Source organism: Bidens hawaiensis, unplaced genomic scaffold (genome assembly GCF_021521415.1).
Source record: "Bidens hawaiensis isolate Kalapana, Puna unplaced genomic scaffold, B.hawaiensis_p1.1 tig00419365_1, whole genome shotgun sequence".
Lineage (NCBI taxonomy): Eukaryota > Viridiplantae > Streptophyta > Magnoliopsida > Asterales > Asteraceae > Bidens > Bidens hawaiensis.
In genome coordinates this window covers 736,837-761,091 of record NW_027504836.1, presented here as the reverse complement: position 1 = coordinate 761,091, position 24,255 = coordinate 736,837, and the positions used below count along the sequence as shown (strand labels likewise).

At 33.6% G+C, this 24,255-nt stretch overlaps 3 protein-coding genes across 3 annotated transcripts; all 3 read left to right on the top strand.

Moving 5' to 3' along the window:
* Nucleotides 1-4,543: 4,543 nt before the first annotated feature.
* LOC143608369 (two-component response regulator ORR9-like) lies at nt 4,544-6,369 on the top strand. The gene is made up of 5 exons (XM_077083419.1): nt 4,544-4,727; nt 4,813-4,916; nt 5,004-5,081; nt 5,679-5,749; nt 5,861-6,369. The coding sequence occupies exons 1-5, from the start codon at nt 4,625-4,627 to the stop codon at nt 6,180-6,182; spliced, it is 678 nt and encodes a 225-aa protein (XP_076939534.1). The 5' UTR covers nt 4,544-4,624; the 3' UTR covers nt 6,183-6,369.
* A 3,559-nt stretch (nt 6,370-9,928) lies between these two features.
* On the top strand, nt 9,929-12,010 carry LOC143608441 (uncharacterized). The gene has a single exon (XM_077083481.1). The coding sequence runs from the start codon at nt 9,929-9,931 to the stop codon at nt 12,008-12,010; it is 2,082 nt and encodes a 693-aa protein (XP_076939596.1).
* A 7,832-nt stretch (nt 12,011-19,842) lies between these two features.
* Nucleotides 19,843-23,297, top strand: LOC143608414 (uncharacterized). The gene is made up of 6 exons (XM_077083461.1): nt 19,843-19,942; nt 20,012-20,117; nt 20,205-20,390; nt 21,633-22,088; nt 22,761-22,844; nt 23,259-23,297. The coding sequence occupies exons 1-6, from the start codon at nt 19,895-19,897 to the stop codon at nt 23,270-23,272; spliced, it is 894 nt and encodes a 297-aa protein (XP_076939576.1). The 5' UTR covers nt 19,843-19,894; the 3' UTR covers nt 23,273-23,297.
* Nucleotides 23,298-24,255: the final 958 nt, after the last annotated feature.

The following is a 24,255-nucleotide window of genomic DNA, read 5'->3' as shown; positions in this document are numbered from 1 at the left end:
ATAATATTTTGTAATAAAAATATTAACTAGTATCAAATCAGCTCATACATTATACATTTAAACTCACCAATTTTAATGCTAAGATTAATTACAATTTAGGAATAGTTTTATACTTTGTTAATCATATTAAAGTTAGTTTTCGTTTACAAGTTAAAACTAAGTTATATATATATAAAAAAAAAGTAACCACCTATAAGATAAATAAAACTTCAAAAACATCGTAAAAAATATTATTATTTTTGTTCTCTTTAAATAAAAATTACTTCTTGAGATACTAAAATAAGTTAGTTGTAACGAAGGTGAAATTTTAGGTGTTAAGAAGAAAGTTTTAAAATAATCCTAAAATACTCTCATCTAACCCGTCAAAATACGATGAGAATTAAAAAGTTTCAATGTCAATTGACATAAATTGAAAATATAATTATATAATTTGAGGTGTCATCTTTGTGTTCATTTTCTTATCTTATCAATAACCTAACATATTAACACACATGCATACATGCATGTAAGTAGATGTAGAAACAAAGAGGATATGATGTTGATGATGATGGATGATGGGTGCATGTACATACATAGATGGGCATGACCATGGGAAGCAAATCTTTTTGAAGGAATCAAAAGGGTGGCCACCACCCCACCCCCACCTGCCCAAGATATGGTAAGTGCACATGATTTCACAACTTACATCACCTGTATATCTTCTCAGGATTTTTGTGGCTCCCACCACTTTGAATCCCTATGCCCAACTAATCTTCTTTCTTCATATGGGTAAATCTCAAATTAAGGATACAAATGTTTTTTTTCCCCCCTAAAATACACAGCTATTTAAAATTTGTATTTATTTTTGTAAAATGGATTATTGGATTTAAATAATCCCACCTTTAATGGGTTGGCCAATAATAATCCCACCTCCGGTATTTCTCAATGGCAGTCCCACCTTTTAAAGGTTTTTTGTTTTATAATCCCCCGTTAAAAATAATTAACGGGGTTAAGTTTTTACTGATGTGGCTAGTGACTTGGCTTTTTCATTATCCTACATGGCTTTTACCTATATTTTTATTTTCCTACATGGCTTTTACCCAAATTGTTCAAGAACCCTAAATCAGCAATTGGTCCATACGTTGGTTGATAGTTTAATTAATGTTAGGGTTAAGGTAGAACAGATCAAGACGACCATGCTACATAGATTGATTACCTGATATCCTGCCCAATAAATGGTTGATTTAAACGAATTGAAGCCGGCTCGAAACGCTACTGGGATTCATAAGTGCAGATTCTTATACATCAATTGATCCTAGGGTTTTGATCGCCAAGCCTGAAGGAAGGTGAGAATGGGAATGGGTTTAATTGGATTATTAATTCTTCTAGATAGTGTATTACCAATTCCTTTATGACGAGTTCGTTATATTATCAACTCGTATCAAACCGATTTGGTGAAGGATTTAGTCAGCAGGTCACTAAGTAATCGGAGGGAGGGGGGAGGGAAAACCTATGTAGGATAATGAAAAAGTCAGTCACTAGCCACATCAGCAAAAACTTAACCCCGTTAATTGTTTTTAACGGGGAATCATAAAACAAAAAACCTTGAAAATGTGGGACTGCCAGCGGAAAATACTGGATGTGGGATTACTATTGACCAACCCATTAAAGGTGGGATTATTTAAATCCAATAATCCTTTTAAAATAAAGGCACTAGACACCCATGATCACCCTAGCAATAGATTATCCTTCTGCTCGAAGAATAAAGTGTGATGATCCAACCCATATGATATGAATCGTTCATATCATCATATGAGAGTGATTCAGACACATGTAAATGTGTTATATGTTACAAGAAATGAAAGTTTATTGTCCAACAGAAAGTGTTAGGTAGCGTTTGTTATGCAGTAATGATAGGCGGAATGGAATGATTCATTACGTGGGAATGAAATAAGAGGTGTTTGGTTGCACAATGGAATGGAATCATCCATTACACATGGAATCCCATTTCATCAAAACCATTCCTTCCAACCCCCCTTATTTTTTTTCATTTCATTCCTCCTTCAACCTACTTTCTCAACAACACCATCATCTAACAACAACCACCGCCGCCACCACCACCACCACTACCATAGCCACCACCATCATCTGACCACCACCGCCACCGTCACCACCACCACCTCCGCCGCCACCACCACCTGACCGCCACCGTCGCCATCACCACCTACACCACCACACCTTACCACCCAAGCTACCACCGCCACCATCGTCGCCATAACCACAACAACCATTGTCACTGTCGCCACCCGACCATAACCGCCACCACAACTATCAGTGCCTGGCCACCACCACCATCATCACCACCCTACCACCGCCATCACTACAAATTCTACCATCGCTTGACCACCACCACACCCGCCGCCTGACCGCCACCACCACCACCACCACCACTACCATAGCCACCACCATCATCTGACCGCCACCGCCACTGTCACCACCACCACCTCCGCCGCCACCACCACCTGACCGCCACCATCGCCATCACCACCTACACCACCACCACCTTACCACCCAAGCTACCACCGCCACCATTGTCGCCATAACCACAACAAACATTGTCACCGTCGCCACCCGACCATAACCGCCACCACCACTATCACTGCCTAGCCACCACCACCGTCATCACCACCCTACCACCGCCATCACTACTAATGCTACCATCGCTTGACCCCCCCCCCCCCCCCCGCCTGACCGCCACCACCACCACCGTCGCCACCGCCACCACCATTTTCATCTCCTGAGCTACCACCACCGTCGTCATTTCAGGGTTTTTTTTTAAAAAAAAAATTTATATATTTTGAGATAGGAATATTTTAATTATTTATATTTCATTCATAAAATTTTTTTCGGATACCAAACAACATAACGTAATTATTCATTTCATTTTCATATATTAACCAAACAAGACAAAGGAATGGTAATGATCTATTTCATTCCTTTGTCCATTCCATTCCTTCTTCATTCCATTCCTTTCAACCAAACATACCCTTTCTTTGAATTTATTGTTTTAATTCCAATTAATATGTGAATCAAATACGTAACCAAACAAATTCAGATTTCAGTTATGCTAAATTTGAGTAATTTTATTTTATTGAACCAAACACCTTTTATAATTTGTTTTCTAAAGTTTTAAAGTAATATATGTATTTAAAAATAACTGAAATTGCTTGTTTGTTTGTTGAGTTAGAATTATGTAGGGAATATCTCATAGAATAGTAACCAACTTTCAAAAGTGTTCCAGTTAAGTCACTCATGCATATTTTTCTCAAATCGGGTCACTAAATTTTCAAATTGAGTCTCACCGATTTTTTTGTTTGTTAAGAAAGAAATGGATGATAAGATGTGGGGGTCGGATTTTGCAATATAGGTAGCTATATTTTAAAAAATTAAAAAACGTTAATTATATGATAGTTGAGTGACCTAATTGGAACACTTTTTAAAGTTGAGTGACCTAATTTGAACACTTTTAAAACTTAGTTACTATTCTATAAAATTGCCCCAATTATATAAATATAAAACTGGACAGATTTAAAAAATTAAACCCCATAACAAAAAGTAAAGGTACATAATGTTTATGTGGGCCTCTCTCCTCCCATCTATCTCATTGACTAAATGCTAATTTTATTTTAAGATAATAAACATAATTTCACAACACATATTATGTAACTTATGTTAGTATTCAGCTTTAAACACACACTTAAAGTATACAAAAGACTTACTTTTAAATCTATAATTATAAAATTAAGTACTCATTTTAGTAACTAGTTGCACTAGAAACTTTGTTAAGAAAAGGTTGATTAAAAAAGAAAAATGTCACCTTTATTTTCTTTTTTATTTTATTTATAGAATTTGGTGTAATTATGAAAAGATATTAGTGTTGATACACAAGAAAAACACTTTTAAATCTACAATTTAATCAACAATATATTATGTTACATCTTTATGCAAACGCTCTTTATGTAAACGTTGGCTATCGTCTAAGATGATTCGAATATCTTTCAGTTCCAATACTCTATCAAAAGCTATAATAGTTGAGCTTTTTTTTAAAAATTAAAAATAAAAAAAAGTCAAAACTAATAAAAAGTAAAAGGTAACACAATCAACTTGAGTACATTAGATAAATGATCAACCTTTTTAATGTCTATTTACATATGTTAAGTTAAATGAAATTGATTGTAATTTATTCATTTACCAAACCACAATAACTTTGAAATATGAATAGTTAGATGGAACCAAAGTCTGAAAGAATCTTTTGATTATAATATAAACATCCAAGATTTTGGTTGTTTTCTTTATTTGATTTTATTTGATTTAAAATTTGCCATTTGCACCCTTACAAAACTTTGCCCCTTGCTTGCCTTATAATCCAAAAATATTAAGAGGTGGGAAGATCTTTGGATGAAATCTGGTCAGATCTTGCTTTGTGGGTTGTAGATTTTGCTGCCTCTTTCTTTCATATAAATAAAAACTTCATCTTTTCCCATTTTCCCATCATCCAACCAAACCCCTCCAAATAAATTCTATCTTTTTTTAGAAAACTTGTTTCACATCTTAAATCTTCATTAAAATCTTGAATCTTGATCACATGGGTGTTGCAGCAGATTCACAGTTCCATGTTCTTGCTGTTGATGATAGCATCATTGACAGGAAACTGATTGAAAGATTGCTCAAAACCTCATCTTATCAAGGTGATTAATTAATAACCCTTTGGTTGATTTTTTTAAAAAATAATATGAGTGAGTTTTTGTGACTTAATGTTCATATGGTTTACAGTTACAACAGTTGATTCTGGAAGTAAGGCTTTAGAGTTTCTGGGATTTCATGATGATGATGAAGTTAACTCAAACCAACCATGTGTGTCACCAAATAATAGTCAGGTTTGTAGTTTAGATGAAATGGATTTTTATGCATATTATATTTCTTTTTGAATGATTGTTAAATCATTTTTCTAACTGTTTTTGCAGGAAGTTGAAGTGAACCTGATAATTACAGACTATTGTATGCCTGGAATGACAGGCTATGATTTGCTCAAGAAAGTTAAGGTATCATTCTTTTATTTTATATTTTTATTTTTCTATAATTATTTAATATGAACTGATTTGATTGAGGTTTGGTTGTAGCCTTAGCGTTTAGGATTTAAACTGAAAAGTAGAATAAAATTAAATAAAAATGTATTTTTATTTTTTAAAGAAATTTTTGTTTGAAAAGATCACATATAACCCATTGCCTAGAAGGTTATAATCCATGAATAGAAAGATGTAGCCTAGTAGAAGCATCACCTAATTTGTTTAAGACATATATAAGTCAATTTAAGATTTAGATTAATATGTGCTAATATATATCCATATGCAAAACTAAGTCCATGGTTTTGATATTATTTAGATTATATAAAACTAGGAAAAATATTAATAACAAGCAGTTGATATAATAGAAGAGACGCATATTAAAAATTGTTTTTGCTATACATAACACCGTTATGAACTTATTACAAGTTCTTGTTGTAAAGTTTTTACCTTATTAGATAAGATAAACAAATTAACAACTTGATATTAGAATCATAGACAGAGAACTTTTGAATTAATAATTGGCTTGTGTAACTTGTGATTTCATCTCATATAAGTTTTATTTTTATTCAATAGAAATCTTCATCTCTAAAGGACATACCAGTCGTCATAATGTCATCAGAGAATGTTCCTTCAAGGATTAGTAGGTAAAAACCTTAATCTCGTCATTTATCAATCCTATATATGTTTATGTTTTTATTTTCAACCAAACCTTAATATTTTGTGATTTGACATGATATCATTTTGATATATAACAGATGCTTAGAAGAAGGTGCAGAGGAATTTTTCTTAAAGCCGGTTAGATTATCGGATGTAAGCAAGTTGAAACCGCATATAATGAAAACAAAAATCAAAGATACTCATGAACAACAACAACAACCACAACATCAAGAAAATAATCAAGAACAACATAAACAAGATCAAGAACACCAAGAACAACAAAACACATTAGAAATCCCCGAAGAAGTTGAATCGGAACAACAATCTAATGGAAGCAAGAGAAAATCCGTTGAAGAAGAAAATGTTTCAAAACAAAACAAAACACAAATCCAGTGGTGGCCAATCTGTAGATTTGACTAATTGCCAAATAGTCTTTTTTATTTCAATTTTGACTTTTTTTTTCTTTCTTTTTTCTAGTTTTGATGTTTAAATTACTTTTCCTCTGACCATCTATATATATATTTTTTTTTACTTTTGTATTACAAAAGGCAATGTAAAAAGACCACTGTGACAGTTAAGAGCATCTCAAGATTTATACATAGTTTTACTTGGGCATAAAGTAGTCAACTTTTCTACATAGTTTTACTTGAGCATCTCAAGATTTATACATAGTTTTACTTGAGCATAAAGTAGTCAACTTTTCTATATAGTTTTACTTGAGCATAAAGTAGTCAACTTGATGTGGGCCCAAGTGTAGAAGACCGGGCCATTATGTTTCTGGAGGCCTAAAATCGCGCTTCAAAAGGAGCTGCACGAAAATGAGCATAACTTGGCCCACGAAGCTCTGTTTCAAGCCCATTACCAGTCAAATCGAAGCTTGAGACGAGAAGCGTATTGTGGCAAACAACTTACGACGGTTTGACCCTTGTCCAAAGCCCAAAAACGTCTTCTAAATAAAGTTTTGGGGCCTTTTATTGTTTTTTCGTCAGTTTTTATGTTTTTCTTTTTGGGTTTGTGTTTGGCCCATAACCTTTTTTGGATCCATTTCGTTTATTTTTATATGCTAAGAATGTAATATGAAAAGTTAGACTTCAATTTTATAATAATTATTTTTCTCTTCATTTTCCCTGACCTTTGGGTGGGATTTGGGGTCTTGGAAGATCATCACGGGAATTCACTGAATCAACGTGATCCGATCTCCGTTATCGTTTTACCGCTGCATCACAACTTTTTTACTTTTCATTACATTTTATGTAAACATTTAGTGACAATGGATCAAGACAAGCATGGAGCAAATCTTAAATGGTTTGTATCTTCATGAGGAAAATGAGAAGTAGAAGTCAATACGTTTTGGGAATTAACCTTTTGTGACAATTGACTTTGACTTTGCGGTTTTCATCTCAAGTTGAGGTGGCTAGATGTGATTTTAGCATATTTGATCGAGGATTTGTTGCACAATCAAAGGCTAGTTTAAGTTATGGCATTACTGATTCATTTATAATACCTTTTAATGATTTTATAAAGTAACAAAAACTTATCCACTAATTCTAAAGATTTATAAAGAAATTAAATGGTTTATGAGTTTTATGTGGTAAGAATGTAAGATATGAACCTTTTTCATGACAATCAATGTGATAACTGAATAATACTAATCTTATTTCTAGACATTTACATCCCCGAGTGAAGAACTACATGGGCTCACTGAATGTTTATTATTGGCTCGTCAAACTAAGTTTACGGATCTAGCCACTTCTAGGCGATAAATGGACTTGGATTGGGGATCCTTCAGGAAAGTTTTCGGGTTGATCCATTCATGGACTTTGAATAATAGTAACTTCATTCATGGTACTTGGCAATTTGGTTGAAATTCTTAGTTACCATTATAATTATAGGTGAACCTCTTTGGTTAGCGGATGGAGATGGACATGACAAGTTTAGTACCTCAAAATACTCATCCCGACAAGTTTAGGGCTGCAAAATGCCCGTCCTTGAAATTTTCTTAGCCTAAAATAATCGTTGCGACCAGTTTTGTAAACTACTCGTTGACACCCAAAATCTGGTCGTCACTACTAGTTTAAATATATATGAAATTCTTTGCAAATGATATCTAAAACTTGAATTGAACGTTAATGGAAATTCTACTTTTCAATTGAATGTTATTCAATTACCAAAAATATTGTATATCTTTATATTCATCCACTAATTCATCTAATTCCATTTATGAATTTACCAACCAATCCCAATTCTGTTTTTGGTTAAAATTAAATTTAATTCCACCAAATTTCAATTACTTTCAAAATAATCCTGCAAACCAAACGGACCCTAAGACTTTGCAAACAAGGACCACATAAAAGAGATTAGCGCACACACTGATTTTAATTGCATGTTGGATGATGCGGAAGGCCAACAAGGTCGGGAATGAGCTTATTTTCTCAAATAGGTCAAAGTTGTTTTCTTTAGTGTTAGTTGCATTATTTGGCACGTTTTATAATACTATAAACACTCATTTTCTGCATATATAATGCATTTATCATAGATATGTCATATTATTTTGTGAAACATTTGTTTGGGTGGAATGGAATCTACTTTGGATTGTTTTGTTTATTGTAGGTGCGAAGCGGTTAGAAGAGATGACGATGGACGGTGGAAGGAATTATTAAAAATCGATTATCGTTGGACCGCATTCCATGAATTGTTGAAATTAAGAGCCGTATTTAAAAGTTATATTTGTGAGCTTTTAAAAACAAGACATAGGGATAAGGAGTACTTGAATTTTAAATGGGTTACATAAAAGATAAGACGTTGGATGAAGCTTAAAAAGAGGAGTCTAACAATTATTGGAAGATCTCTAACTTTTGGTGAATTTGGGACGAGGCAACAAAGGAGACAAGAACAATATTTGGCTTTTGTTTTGTGAGCTTTTAATTTTTATGTTTTGTTTCAGATTTGGATTGATTGATTTAGCCTCCATGTCCGGCTAAATTAATTTAGTTTCAACACTATGGTATTTTTATTTTAATTCGAAACTCATGTGAAACAGTTATGTGATTCGTTTGTTTAATTGGTTTGTTTGTGTGATTCTTGATCTTTAATCCGGTTCTATTCCGGTATATATTAGATTGTTAATAAACTTGATCACCTTATTAATTTTTCTAATAAAGTTCATCAATATTTAAAACCCTAATCAGTTTTTAAGTTTTTGTAAAAGGAACAAATAATATTTTGTGTTTGTCTATGAACCCAAAATCATTATAGAATTAAACAATATAATTAAGCATACCGAACGGTGTGTGGTTAGACATTAGATAGAGTGGATCTCCGAACGGCGTGACATCTAGTATTGATACAAACCGTTTAAACATACAATCATTGCACCATAATTGTTAATGAACATAAGCTAGAATTAAATCAAGTAATTGCCTTAGTGTTGGAATTAGTTTTTATATATCTGAATTCACATTTTTATAATATTTTGTTTTCATCAATTCAAGTTTAAATCAAAACCCCCCTTTTAAAAGAAACGTGTATGGACCTTGAAATATTTTTGGTATAATTTAGTTAATCTGTATCCCTGAGGACACGAACCTTACTTTCGCTCATACTATTTTTAGTATGTTAAGTTGGTTTATTTTATTTGTTGGATTCGACACCCATCAAATTGGCGCCGTTGCCAGGGATACGGCGATTTTAACCGTTTTATGCTAAGATTTTTTCCTTCAGGTACATCTAGATCTTTTCGTTCAGGTACACCGCTTGAGATTGACCCGGAGATAGAGAAAACAACAAAGAAATTAAGGAAGCAAGCAAAACTCCAAAAGAAGTCAGAAAGCTCCTCAAACTCTACATCCTCATCTCCTGTCATCAACACTAGGCAAGACACTCCCTTGTCAAGTGAACCCGAAACCGTATCACCACAAATAACTCCACCACAATCACCTACCCAAGAACCTAACTCACCTACTGAAACCACCACCATGGCAGCTGAACAAACACTTAGACAGTGGGGAACCCATGATGTCACCCAACAACCACTTTGCATTAACTACCCTGCTATGGAGAACTTCGAGCTAAAATCCGGTCTCATTCACTTATTACCCTCCTTCTGAGGTTTAGAAAATGAAGACCCTCCCAAGTTCCTTAAGGAGTTCCATGTTGTGTGTTCCGGCATGAAGCCACACAACATTACTGAAGACCAAATCAAGCTAAGGGCATTCCCCTTTGCTCTCCAAGACTCAGCAAGAGAGTGGCTCTATTACCTACCACCGGGGTCGGTAATTACTTGGAATGGTCTTGCAAGGCTTTTCCTAGACAAGTACTTTCCAGAAGTTAAAGCATCCCTTCTACGTAAAGAAATTATCGCTGTCAAACAAGCAAAAAGGGAAGCTTTACATATGTATTGGGAAAGGTTCAAGAAATTATGTGCACGGTGTCCCCAACATGGCATATCTGAGCATCAACTCCTTCAGTACTTTTGTGAAGGATTGGCACCGATGGAGAGGCGTTTAATAAATGCTTCTAGTGGAGGAGCTCTACTTGATAAAACACCAACTCAAATTCGGGCCTTGATCACCTCTATAGCGGAAGATACAAAGCATTGGGCACAAGAAGATGGGTGGTATGATGACACACCACGAGGAGTAAATGAAGTGAACACCCCTCGCATTGAAACTCAACTTGCTGAACTAACCAAAGTCGTCATGCAACTAAAAACTAAGGGTGTCGAACCACAAACCCGAGCTTGTGGTATATGTCCACAATTTGGGCATCCTACTGATATGTGCCCCACACTACAAGAAGATGTTGAACAAGCACAAGCAATGGGAGGTTACTCGGGACAAAATTCAAGACAATATGAGCAGCCTCGAGGTAATCAGAATTGGGGAAATACTTCTAATATGAGCTACTTGCAAAGACCTCCACCATATCACTCACAGCCTCCATTCCAAATGCCTATTCAACAACATAACTTCCAACCTCAACAACAAACACCCGCACAACAACAAGCGAGTAGCTCAGGAATGTCTTTGGAAGACATTGTTAAAAGCCTAGCCACTAGCACTCACACATTCCAACAGAAGACCGAAGTGAGCATCAAAAACTTGGAACAACAAATGGCTCAGCTTGCTAGTTCAGTGAGCAAGATAGAATCTCAAGGTAAACTACCCCCACAAACCGAGAAAAACCCAAAACACAATGTTTGTGCCATTACTTTGAAAAGTGGGGAGGAAGAATTGAAAAGTGGTGAGAAAGAAGTTGTTATAGAAGAGAAGGTTAATAAAAAGGATGAAGCATCAAAGCCGGTTAAAGGTGAAGCAAAATTTTATCTTCCACCTCCATTTACTGAAAGACTTCGAGGCACAAGGAAAGAACGGGAAGAACAAGAAATCATGAAGACGTTCCGAAAGGTAGAGGTAAACATTCCACTCCTTGATGCCGTTAAACAAGTTCCACGGTATGTAAAGTTCTTAAAACAACTATGCACATCAAAGAAAAAGCTCAAAGGTACTGAAACGGTCAAGGTAAGTGAAAATATTTCAGCAGTATTACAAAAGAGATTACCCCCAAAGGGCAAGGATCCGGGTGTTTTCACCGTCCCTTGTAAATTGGGGAACATTACTCTGCCTCGTGCTATGCTGGACCTTGGAGCCTCTATTAACGTCCTACCATACTCAATTTTTAAAACACTTAATGTGGGACCGTTAAAGAGGACCGGGGTGACCATTCAATTGGCCAATCGATCCGTAGTATACCCAAAAGGTGTATTAGAGGATGTGTTGGTTCAAGTGAATGAATTAATATTTCCAGCTGATTTTTATGTGTTAGACATGGAAGATGATGACACACCAAATTCCAGTTCGATTTTACTTGGGAGACCATTTTTAAAAACTTCAAGAACTAAAATCGACGTTTATAATGGCACTCTTTCAATGGAATTTGACGGGGATGTTATAAATTTTAATATAGATGATGCTATACGTTACCCGAGTGATGTCTCATCTTTGAATTTTATAGATGTCATTGAACCACTAATTGATAAAGGTTTTGAGTTGTCTAACAATGATGTTTCAGTCTTAATTTTAAACAAAAGTATAAAAGAGGTTGCATCAAAGGAACATAATGAAATATTCAAGCTTGGGGAGGAATTGACGGAAATTGATAAATGGAAGAAACAAAGGCCAAAAGCACGAAAACTAAAGTTACCGAATATTGGCCAAAGACTACTTCCGTTTATGGTGGCACCTGATTAAAGAAAATTTTGAAAAAGAATAAGTCTAGCCAAAGACACTAAAGAAAGGCGCTTCGCGGGAGGCAACCCGTGGTTTCGTCGTATTTTTTTTGTTTTATTTTAGTAAAAGAAAATTATAAAAAAAAAAGTTTTCAACCTGGTGGTGTGAAAGTAGTTTTGGTCAGAACGTTGACCCGGCCGTTTTAAAATTCTCTACAAAAGTGACTCGGGCGTGTTAAATATTTAATAAATCATTTATACCATTGGCCCGGGCGTGTCAAAATCTACCCTGTCGGGTAAGGGTTCTGAGAAAAAAAAATTGTTTTGTTTTTGAAAACCCAAACACCCAGGTCTTCAGGTCTTCATCACACCTTGTTTATCCCAAACATAAGTCTAGCCACAGCCTACCTTCAACATACCACCACCACCGATGAGCCTCACCAGTTCCGTCTCCGATTACCAGCATGCCGACCACTACCACACCGGCCACTGTTAACTCCGCTTACCTTCTCCACTGCTGGTGTACTTCCTCGCCGCCGCTACCGACCATCATCTTCGCCGGATTTCATCCCCACAACCACCGCTCACTCTCCGCCAACGCGTTACCCTCGTCACCGATTTACCACCACCACATCGTTGGCCTTCAAATTAACTGCCTACACCTCCGTTTCCGATAGCCTTAAACCTGAATCCACACCTCCATCACTGTCTAAATTCCAAACAAGCTTCAAGGTTTTGATCATCAGTTCTAGGATTTAAAATTGTTCTTACAAAATTTCAAGGCTTTAATAATCAGTTTGGGAGGCAAACCATGTTCACAAAAGAGTTCTTTATTTTATAACATGGCACTGGATCACATAGACTTGGTTATGTTGGTTGTTGAAGCATGGGTAGAGACAAAAGATTGGTTAGAAGTGTATCGCCACCACCAGCTATTCGTTCGTATGAATCTTCAAGCCAGACGGCTCCTTCCACCTCGGTAGTTACGTTTCACGCTTCACTTCAAGCCTCGAGGACGAAGCCGAATTTCAAGCTTGGGGAGATTAAAAAGGTGTTTTCGTTTCATGCATTGCATTTAAAGTTGTATATAATTCGCATTAGTACCATATTTGGAAAAAAAAAATGAAAAATGTTGTTAAATGTTCATTGAATATAGTTTTTTGCGTTAAAATGGGAGATGATGATATTTATCGGAAATTGGTTTTTCAAATTACTAATATGAGATAAATAAAAGAAAACACACTTAACTTGGGATGTGTCGGTAGGCTCAGCCTTGAAAATGAAAGGGCGGTTTAATAAAATGGGTCGGAAATCTCTTGTGGGTAAAGCGTTTTGTTCGTGGAAAATAAGTAATGAAAGGTCAGGCCATACTCAAGCCTCAATTCTTGGTATGAAAAGTGAAAATATTATAAAGTTTTAAAATTTGAATACGTTATCATATGATGCTTGGGTATGTTTAACGTTAGATTATACCGTGTAGCCTGTGATATAAATCTTAAACTGCTTAGCTTTAGTGTTTACACATCATTGGCGTATGGTTTTATAACCTTAAATCTTGTATTGATGGGATGCCCTGAGTCCGGAGACTATGGGTCTCTATGCCGATTATTCATCTGGGTATTCACAATTCCTAAGTGGGGTTGTGAATATTTAAATAAAGCTAAAAAAGAGCAAACCAGCAGTTTTCTGCCATATAAGTCTTTAAACATGATCACAAAAGTACAAAGTACAAATACATTACAGACTTGATCATCTACGCTGTTAGCCATGTGGGATCCCCTTGCTCGCGTCTCATTACCATTAAGAAACAGACCACAAGGGACACGCCACATGTAAGCCCTACAGATGAAATTTTGCATACTCACCTATGGTAATGGTTCGATGTATTGCTTGATAACGGGGGTATGTCATGTTGTGGGGAACACTAGCTATTAATTAATTGAACCTTAATCATATCTAATGGCTGCTTGGTAGACTTTGATACTTAAGCTTAGGTGGATAAACAATACCCTTAATCGTCTTAACTGTTCATTAAAAAAAATAAAGAAACAAAAGTTTTAAATTTGCTAATTTTGAGGTTTAAGTCAACTTGGGGTGGTCTGGTCTGGTAAAAGCTGAAAATAAGCGGATCTTAATTGTGTAAACCACTGAGTAATGTTAATGTCGGATCATATTTGACCCGGTAAAGATTAAGGCATGGGTTTAAGTGGAAAACAATATCGGTGATCGCGGTTTTTGCGTTTTTCTAAGCTTTAAAAATTAACCTATATGTTTTTAAGACTGAATTTTCCGATTCTGATCCAACTGCATCAGACTTTTTCAGGGACACATAATATTAAGAATCATATAACATGTGTCGGTACTTCCCGGTTTCAAATAAAAGAAATATAACGTGCTAGTTATGATTCTCATTACAATTCTTTCCGGTACTAAAATGGGCTAAAATAATATATCTAAAAAAAATAATAATAATTCCCAACATTTTTTAATTACTGATTTATATTCTTGACTTCCTTGAGGACAAGGAAAGGTTTAAGTTTGGGGAGATTTGTTAATTGCATTATTTGGCACGTTTTATAATACTATAAACACTCATTTTCGCCATATATAATGCATTTATCATAGATATGTCATATTATTTTGTGAAACATTTGTTTGGGTGGAATGGAATCTACTTTGAATTGTTTTGTTTATTGTAGGTGCGGAGCGGTTAGAAGAGATGACGATGGACGGTGGAAGGAATTATTAAAAATCGATTATCGTTGGACCGCATTCCATGAATTGTTGAAATTAAGAGCCGTATTTAAAAGTTATATTTGTGAGCTTTTAAAAACAAGACATAGGGATAAGGAGTACTTGAATTTTAAATGGGTTACATAAAAGATAAGACGTTGGATGAAGCTTAAAAAGAGTAGTCTAACAATTATTGGAAGATCTCTAACTTTTGGTGAATTTGGGACGAGGCAACAAAGGAAACGAGAACAATATTTGGCTTTTGTTTTGTGAGCTTTTAATTTTTATGTTTTGTTTCAGATTTGGATTGATTGATTTAGCCTCCATGTCCGGCTAAATTAATTTAGTTTCAACACTATGATATTTTGATTTTAATTCGAAACTCATGTGAAACAGTTATGTGATTCGTTTGTTTAATTGGTTTGTTTGTGTGATTCTTGATCTTTAATCCGGTTCTATTCCGGTATATATTAGATTGTTAATAAAATTGACCACCTTATTAATTTTTCTAATAAAGTTCATCAATATTTAAAACCCTAATCAGTTTTTAAGTTTTGGTAAAAGGAACAAATAATATTTTGTGTTTGTCTATGAACCCAAAATCATTATAGAATTAAACAATATAATTAAGCATACCGAACGCCGTGTGGTTAGACATTAGATAGAGTGGATCTCCGAACTGCGTGACATCTAGTATTGATACAAACCGTTTAAACATACAATCATTGCACCATAATTGTTAATGATCATAAGCTAAAATTAAATCAAGTAATTGCCTTAGTGTTGGAATTAGTTTTTATATATCTGAATTCACATTTTTATAATATTTTGTTTTCATCAATTCAAGTTTAAATCAAAACCCCCCTTTTAAAAGAATCGTGTATGGGCCTTGAAATATTTTTGGTATATTTTAGTTAATCTGTATCCCTGAGGACACAAACCTTACTTTCGCTCATACTATTTTTAGTGTGTTAAGTTGGTTTATTTTATTTGTTGGACTAGGTTAGGATCCCGTGTGTAACACGGGTTAGAATAAATAAATTTTAATGATGACACAATGTAAAACACAATTAATATGTTAAATTGTTTATATAAATATGCAGTTTACAGTATAATAAATTACATATTAAACGACATGGTGTGTGTACACATACATACATGTGTGTGTGTATATATAGCTTTATATTCCTAAATCTCAAAATATTTATATGTATAACATTTATAGTTTATTAGTAGCTTAACCGTATTTGTCTCTACATGTATTTTATGTCATCCGTTTTATCTTTGTGTTCTTAACAACGGATATAGGATATCAAATTGTACAACGTTTATAGTCCGGATACCATGAAATATTTTTAAAACTAAGCAACCATACACAATACATCATGAAAGGGCTAATGACAAGTTTAATGACAAATGCATTTTATAAGGTCATTGGGTATACTCTAACCCCAACATAAAATAAAATTACATGGCACTTTAAAAATGGATTAAACTACTCTCTACTTGTGTTAAATTTGTTAAAAAGGGGTCATGGATTATATGCTTTTAACGGGTTAAAAGGAAAAGAAGATATATTAAATTAACAATTAATAGGAGTGAGATGGAGTTAAAAGGATTAAACCATTTACTTTGGGTGAGATGGAGTGAAAGAGAGAAAAATAAGTGATGTGGTGTTTATATGGAGTTAAGAGGGGTTATAGTATACCCAATGGCCACCTAATAGTTGGTTTCCTTATTAATTTCTTCCATAATATGGGATGGGATTAATATAGTTTTTTTTTATAACTTTAAAATGTGTCAAGTGGCATAAGATGGTCTAATTAGATGCTGACACCACCACATTTTTATTTATTATATTAAGGATTACTTATAAAGAATACATAATTGTTGAAATGATAAAAACCGAGTACTTATTCTTTAAGCTAAAGTTCTTTTATTTTGTTATTTAAATAATAATAACAATGATAATAATAAGATAATAATAAGTAAACCGAGTATTTCATTTTCTTATACATAGAAGAATAATATGTACTCTCTCATGTCCATGGAGATACTCTCATTTTTTAAGTCTTAAAATTTAAAAATTACAATTTACAACAACATACATTTATTATTGATATTTATTACTAATTAATTATTAATTAACTCATAATAATACGGGAATCATATTTATAGAAAGGTTCAATTACCATTTAACAATTTTAATTATTCTTTTTTTAAATAAGGAATAAAAGTTTTAATGATTGAGATCAAACTTGCCAAGTGGCATAACCATGGTAAAATTAGATGCCAAGTGGCACAAATAGGTTTTTGTTTATTATAATAGTAGATTCAACACCCATCATTTAGAGTGGGATAAATGTTGTAAACTTGGTTTTGATAATATTACTTTGTAACTGTTTATGTGGTTTTACCGTCTCTAAAGATTATAACCTTTTCCCTTTTTCAATTATCAGTTTTCTATTATTGTACAAAAGAATTCAAATACAACATAGAGACAGGTAATCAAAATAAAAGAAATGTAGTTATATGACATACTTAGAACAGGTTTTAAACCTTTTAAAACATCTACAATAATAGATTTTCTTATACAGTAATATTTATTAAAAAAAAACTTGATTAGAAGTTTTTAATATAGATCTACAAGTAATCAAATATTATTTTCCAAAAATGAATTCAAACATGCAATCAAATATTATAATTCCAAAAATGACTGGAATTATATCAGTTATTGCTTGGGCCTTGGTATATGAAGGCTATTAATAGTTTTCCATATTTAAGTGGATCAGGCCCGAAAAATGGACAACAGTATTATTATTGGAAACTGGATTAACCTTGCTCATCACCAATTCAGGCCCAAAACAATTATAAACTTTTCATTTAAAAATTAAAAATATAGATATACACAATTATTTCGAGTTACAAAATATACTATAACAAAAACCTATAGTTTCTATTAAAAAAAATAAGTTAAAAAAATGATAAATATGGTTAATGAGCCCAATGTGACGAAGTCGTATATTAGCAATCAATTCTAAAAAGAAGCTTCCGGAAAGATATTCTGGTAAATAGAAACCCGCCATTATAAACATTAAACGGAAATATGAATAAGAAAGACAAAATGTCCGATTCCAAGGTAAACCACCAAAACCAAATAATAAACTAAACTGTAACAAATTTTAAACCGATCGACTTGTTTTAATTTGAACTGTCACCAAAACGAGAACGGAATAATAAAAATAATAATCCGACGAAAGCCGTAAAAGAAATTAATAAACAAGGGAGGGAGGAGTTTTGTAAAATAAAATCACAGATACACGCAGAGAATCAAAACCCAAACTTAAAACCCTGTTTTCAATAATATTAATATTAGCACAAAAGCTGTAGAGATCAAATTCAACCAAATCATTCTTCGCGTTCATCGCGACGAGGTAATAATCTGATTGTGTAATTTATAACTGATTCGCATTTCATATCGATTGCATGCAAACTGTAATTCTATTCGTTCTTATTCGATTCGTTTTTAATTTGATTTGTGTGATGCATGTGTCTGTTTGTTGTTGAAATCGATCGTTAAACCCTAATATTTGCCGTAGAAGCTCAATTTGTGTGACTGCATGTGTCTGTTTATTGTTGAGATCGTAAAACTATTGAATTTGATTTATCGATAATGCTAGGGTTTCCGATTCGCGTAATCTGGTTATTGATTTATTTAGATTCAGTTAATTGATGTTCGATTTCTCATAGAAGGTTAAATTGTGTAATGCATGTGTCTGTTTGTTGTTGAAATGGTTGAAATCGATTAAACCCTAGAATTTGTGTTAGAAGGTTAAATTGTGCGATGCATGTGTCTGTTTACTGTTGAGATTGTTGAAATAGATTGTTAAACTATGGAATTTGATTTATTGATAATGTTAGGGTTTTCGATTATCGCGATTTGGTTATTGATTTGGTTATTTTTTCAGTTAATCGGTGTTCGATTTCTCATAGAAGGTTAAATTGTGTGATGCATGTGTCTGTTTGTTGCTGAGATTGTTGAAATCGGTCGTTAAACCCTAGAGTTTGTTCGTAGAAGTTTACTTTTTGTGCTGCATGTGTCTGTTTATTGTTGCGATTGTTGAAATGGATCGTTAAACTGTAGAATTTGATTCGTCGATTCGTGTATTATGGTTAGTTTCAGTTAATGGCTGTTATAGAAGTTTAATTTGTGTGATGCATGTGTATGTTTATTATCGAGATGGTTGAAATAGATAGTAAACACTTGAATTTGATATATTGGTAATGTTGGGGTTTTCAGTTAGAAGATTGTGGTTATTTGCAGTTAATAGCTGTTAAATCTGATAGAAGGTTAATTTTTGTGATGCATGTGTGTGTTTATTATTGGAATAGATCGTTAAACTATTGAATTTGATTTATCGATGATGTTCGGGGTTTGAATTCGCATGTTATGGTTGTTGATTTGGTTATTTTCATTAATTGCTGTTATCAGGCATTAATGCTCGAGTTAGGCTCGTTTATTATTTATTAGTTAATAGTTAATTTGTATCATATTTAATTATTTTTATATGTTGAGAAAAACCTTAAACGAGCCTAAGGTTGGCTTGAGCTCGCTGCTCGTGTGCAGTACCTTAAATGAGCTAAAGCTCGGCTTTTCGGGCTCGAGCTCTGCTCGTGAGTGGTTTAATAAGGCTCGACCTCGGCTCATTTATTATTTATTAATTTATTTATATACATTATTTAATTATTTTTATATTTTGAGAAATACCTTAGATGGGCCTAAGGTCAGCTCGAGCTCGTTGTTCGTGTGCAGTACCTTAAATGAGCCAAAGCTCGGCTTGTCGCCTTTTCAGGGTCGAGTTCAGCGCATTTATTATTAATTAATTAATTAATATACATTTTTTAATTATTTTTATATTTTGAGAAAATCTTAAACGAGCCTAAGGTCAGCTCAAAGTAGATCAGGCTCGGCTCTTTTCGAACCTTTTATTGTCAAACTCTAGTATTTGATTTATCAATGATGTTAGGGTTTTTGATTCACATATTGTAGTTATTGATATTGATTTGGTTGTTTACAGTTAGTTGCTTATATCAGGCATTACTCAGAAAGTTAAGCCTCAATCTCCCATTGTTGTTACTGCAATAAGTTACTTGATTGTGATTTTGAAGAATTATGAATAAGGAAGAGGTGAAAAAGGTTTCAGCTGAAGATTTACAACTGGTAGGTTATTTAAATGCTATTATATAATTGTTTAATTGAATTTACTTATTTATTAGTGTTTTTATACAGGTACAACATCTTATAGAAAGGTGTATTCAACTTTATATGAACCAAAATGAAGTTGTTGCTACGCTACAACAACAAGCAAAAATTGAACCTACTTTTACCAAACTCGGTAATCTTTTTACGACTTGTAAATTCAGAAGAAACATCTGTGCCTTTTTCATATTTAATTAGTATTTTTCTATCACTTTATTTTCAGTTTGGCAAAAGCTTGAAGAAGAAAATCAAGTTTTTTTCAAGCAGTATCACATTAGACTGATCTTGAAGGACCAGATATTGAGGTTCAATGAATTACTTGATAAACAAGCAACATTGATGAAACAAATGTCTCCCGCTACTGGAGCAGCTTCGGTTCCTATTACCGATGGGACTCATATTCCTTCATGTAAGATATTTAACACTGTAACGGTTCGGGTAGATTTTGGGCTAAAACCGAAAATTTGGTTATTTATTTATTGATATTTGTTCGAATTCTGTTTGTTCAGTTTTAATATTTGGGACTCAAAACTTGGGCCGACAAAAAACAGGCCCAAAATAATGAATTTGGTCCTAAATGTTTTCAATAATTGATGATTAATTGATTCTTATACATTTGGGCTAAAATATTCAGGTAAAGATGTTTATTAAACTCATATAAATTGAAAAATATTCAGTTCGGTTTGTTTCTTTTCGGTTTTTAGTACATGCAAAACCAAAACTGGATGGAAATATCGTTTTTTACGAAAACACAAAACCAAACCGCCGGTTTTTGCTTGTGTTTGGTTATTTCCTGTTCGATTTTTTGGTTTTTTCGGTTACGTTCGGTTTTCCTTTGGGCTAGGGGTGCAAACGAGCCGAGCTACTAAAGCTCGGGTCGATAAAAAAGCCGAGATCGTGCTTGTTTAGTTACTCGATCGGTTTTTGGGCTTGTTTCGATCTTTTTATGCTTTACCTCTTTTGGACTTCTATGTATTAGTTTCACACGGCATGGCCGAGCTTTGGCTCATTTAAATCACTACACGAGCTCGAGCCGAGATTAGTCTCGTTTAGTTTCTCAAAATATATAAAAATAATTAGAAAGTAATAAATCATAAACGAGCTGAATCTGATCTTGAAAAAACAATTTACGAGACAATCTTGAGCTTTAGAGAAAGAGCTCGAACGAAGCTGAGATCAAGCTCTAGTTATTCAAAACGAGCCGAGCTCAAGCCTAGTTGAGCTTGGGCTCGACTCATTTACACTCCAACTTTGGGCTAAAATATTTGGGTTAAACCATCCCTTTTCCTTTTGGTTCTATTTTATTTTACGTCAGTCATTAATATGAATTAATGTAATAAAATGTACTGAAACAGGTCGGGTTGACCAAAAACATTATTATATCAAAAGAATTTTATTAAAGAATATCTTGAAGTAGAGTGTCTTCAATGATTCCAAAAAGAATATTATTTCACTAAGAACTGTATTTTTTAGTATGATGGTATAGGTGGTTTTATGCATTAGGATCACACTTTGGATCCCTTTCAGGCGTTTCCTTTCTGTTAATTATTTATTTTCTGTTTTAATCTTTGGACCTTTAAGAGGAAATATAATCTAAAATAGGTGAATTCATAAATTATTCCATTGCTCGTATTTTTTATTTATTTAACAGCGCATCAAAACTCTTCATGCTATGCACCGGATAACTCACAAGCTATGAACATAGATAACATGCAACAACCGGCAGTTGTCAAAATGCCAGGTGAACTCACAAATGGCGGGCCGACACTACACCCAAGCATGCAATCTAGTGTCGGTATGTCTGGTTTGTCGAGATGTGATAACATGTCACAAAACCCACAATCGAATCAGCATGCAAATGTGGGAATTATGAATGGAATGAGTGATGAACACTCGTTTATGTACAATTCTGCAAATAATGTTGTAGCTAGACATCCCGTAATGCCAGAGGTAGCGCGTGTTCCATCCTTTATTGGTGAATATTTGAACGCGAAGCCCGTGAATGACCCAATTGTTGAACCTGATTCATCATCGTTTGGGTTTTTGAGCCAGATTCCTAGAAACTTTAGCTTTTCAGATTTGACAGCTGATTTCTCTATTAGTTCAGGTTCTATCTCTTTCTCTGATATGTGTAAAACCAAAATAACTAACGCATAACCGAAATGACCAGTATAACCGAGAACCGGAGTATCTGAACCCAAACTAAGACTAACGGTTTGGTTTTATGTTTTTCTTTTTCAAATAAAAATAAACGAGCGGAACCGAAACGACTTTATAATTGAACTGAACCCGTAAAAACCGACTTTTATGATTGAATTTATTCGGTTTTTGGTTTAAATTTTGAACCCAAAACCAATCCATCCACACCCCTAGTGCCAACCAACCAACATTTTTGAACTTCTGAAATATTTATTGTATTTTATATTTTATTTTAATCAATATAGTGTTGAAAAATGAATTAGGACTTCTGAGTTCTGATTCATAAAATCCCGTTGTCGAAGCAGGCCAAGTCAACTCAATACACTTTTTGCTTAATTTTTTGTTACTTTGTAAATAAGTTGTGCTTAATATAATTACCCTAATAATCTAAGTTTTTTGATAAAGCAGTTTAGTAGGGTGTGTATGCATTGCAAATATACTTCGGGTTACTTTCAACCCATGTGATCTGTACCAAATTCCAACTACCAACCGAACTTGTCTGAGCCCTTTTAGAAATTGTCTGTTTTGCCCGTTATCTGGCACGAGCACCGTATATTAATTCATGTACATTTTATTTCAGATATACTGGACAGCTATTCTGGGTCACTCTACTTGCCAGCAGATACAGAATCCTTGAACTCTCATGGTAATGGAGACATTCAAGGTATGATTTTCTTTTAGAACTAAAAAATGTTATTTTTAAAGAAATTATGAAGTTGAAGTGGGAATTGATATCTACCGTGAAATAATAAATGGTTCGACAAATATCTGAAGGAGTTATGAAGGGTTTGGCAGTGATTAATCTATGTTTACTCATGGTATTGTTTTCGACCACGTGTTAAATAAATAAATGATTTATAGATTGCATTATTTCAAGAATTAGATTATTGTTTGATTAGTTTAGTTTCTTAATCATATTTAACACATTAATAGACTGTTGTACTGAAGAAAATGATTTTTATTAAAATGAATTGGTTTGATCATAAATTGCTTGAAGATTAGTGTTATGTGCATTTTTTTTTCTCAATATACTGATTAGAACCTTGTTGTAATGCAGGTAACCATTTGGATCATGTAGGCAGCTTGTGGTAAACATTTTGTGCATTTGAACTAACAAATAACTTTATGATGGTGGATATTAATTTTTTTTTTCGGTCTTATATAGATTGGTGGTTTGCTATTTTTAGGATATTGATTTTATTCTGGTATAAGTTATGGTTGTGAATGATTCTCAACTAGGATTGCTTTATTTAAGAGAATTTTTTTCTGAAAGTTTATGATTATTATTTGAAATTTAATGACATTAATCAACAGCCATTTTCGATTTTTTTTAGTTCGTGCTCTCATGGTCTCGCATGAGTCTCAGCTATCTCCAAATGAGGTTCCCTTTGATCTCAAAAGTTACTCATGTTTCTGCCACCAAATAAACTGTATTAACAAGTATTCAAATTTCAATTAAGTTTTAACAACTAAGTTTTGAGTTTTGCGATTCAAAAATGACCGGCGGTGCAGCTTGTTATCCGTTTGCCTTATATCTTGATGTAAAGTGTAAACATTATATTTCAAAATGGGTATGGATTTTCCATTGAAAAATTTATTTAACAAAGCCATCTAAGTATTTGGTCATGTCAGTTGGAACTTATGTTTTCACGTTCATGTTGTCCCTTGAGCATGTCAGTTTATAGTTCTTACCGAATAAGGGCGAACAAAAAATTACTTGATGAATCAAATTTACACAAAGAACTAAAAGTCCCCTGAAAATAGCAAATTTGGGATAAAACAGATGGGAAACTTAACTCGAAAACCACAAGCATGACCCTCTTTGAGAATTGTTAGTTTTTTGGGCCGAAAGCGAAATTTTTTTGGGCATTAAGTAAAAGATATTTTTGTTGGGTTCAAACAACTAAAGTTTTAAATGGGTTTACTTGGTTATGATTTGTGTTATGCAAAAAAAATTTGTTTATAAAAATAGGCTTAAATGAGTTGAGCAATTGGATGTAAACAATAAAAATACATACAAAAAAAAGTAATAAAAGGATATAAATAAGTTTTAAACATATTTTGGGCCTAGCGGG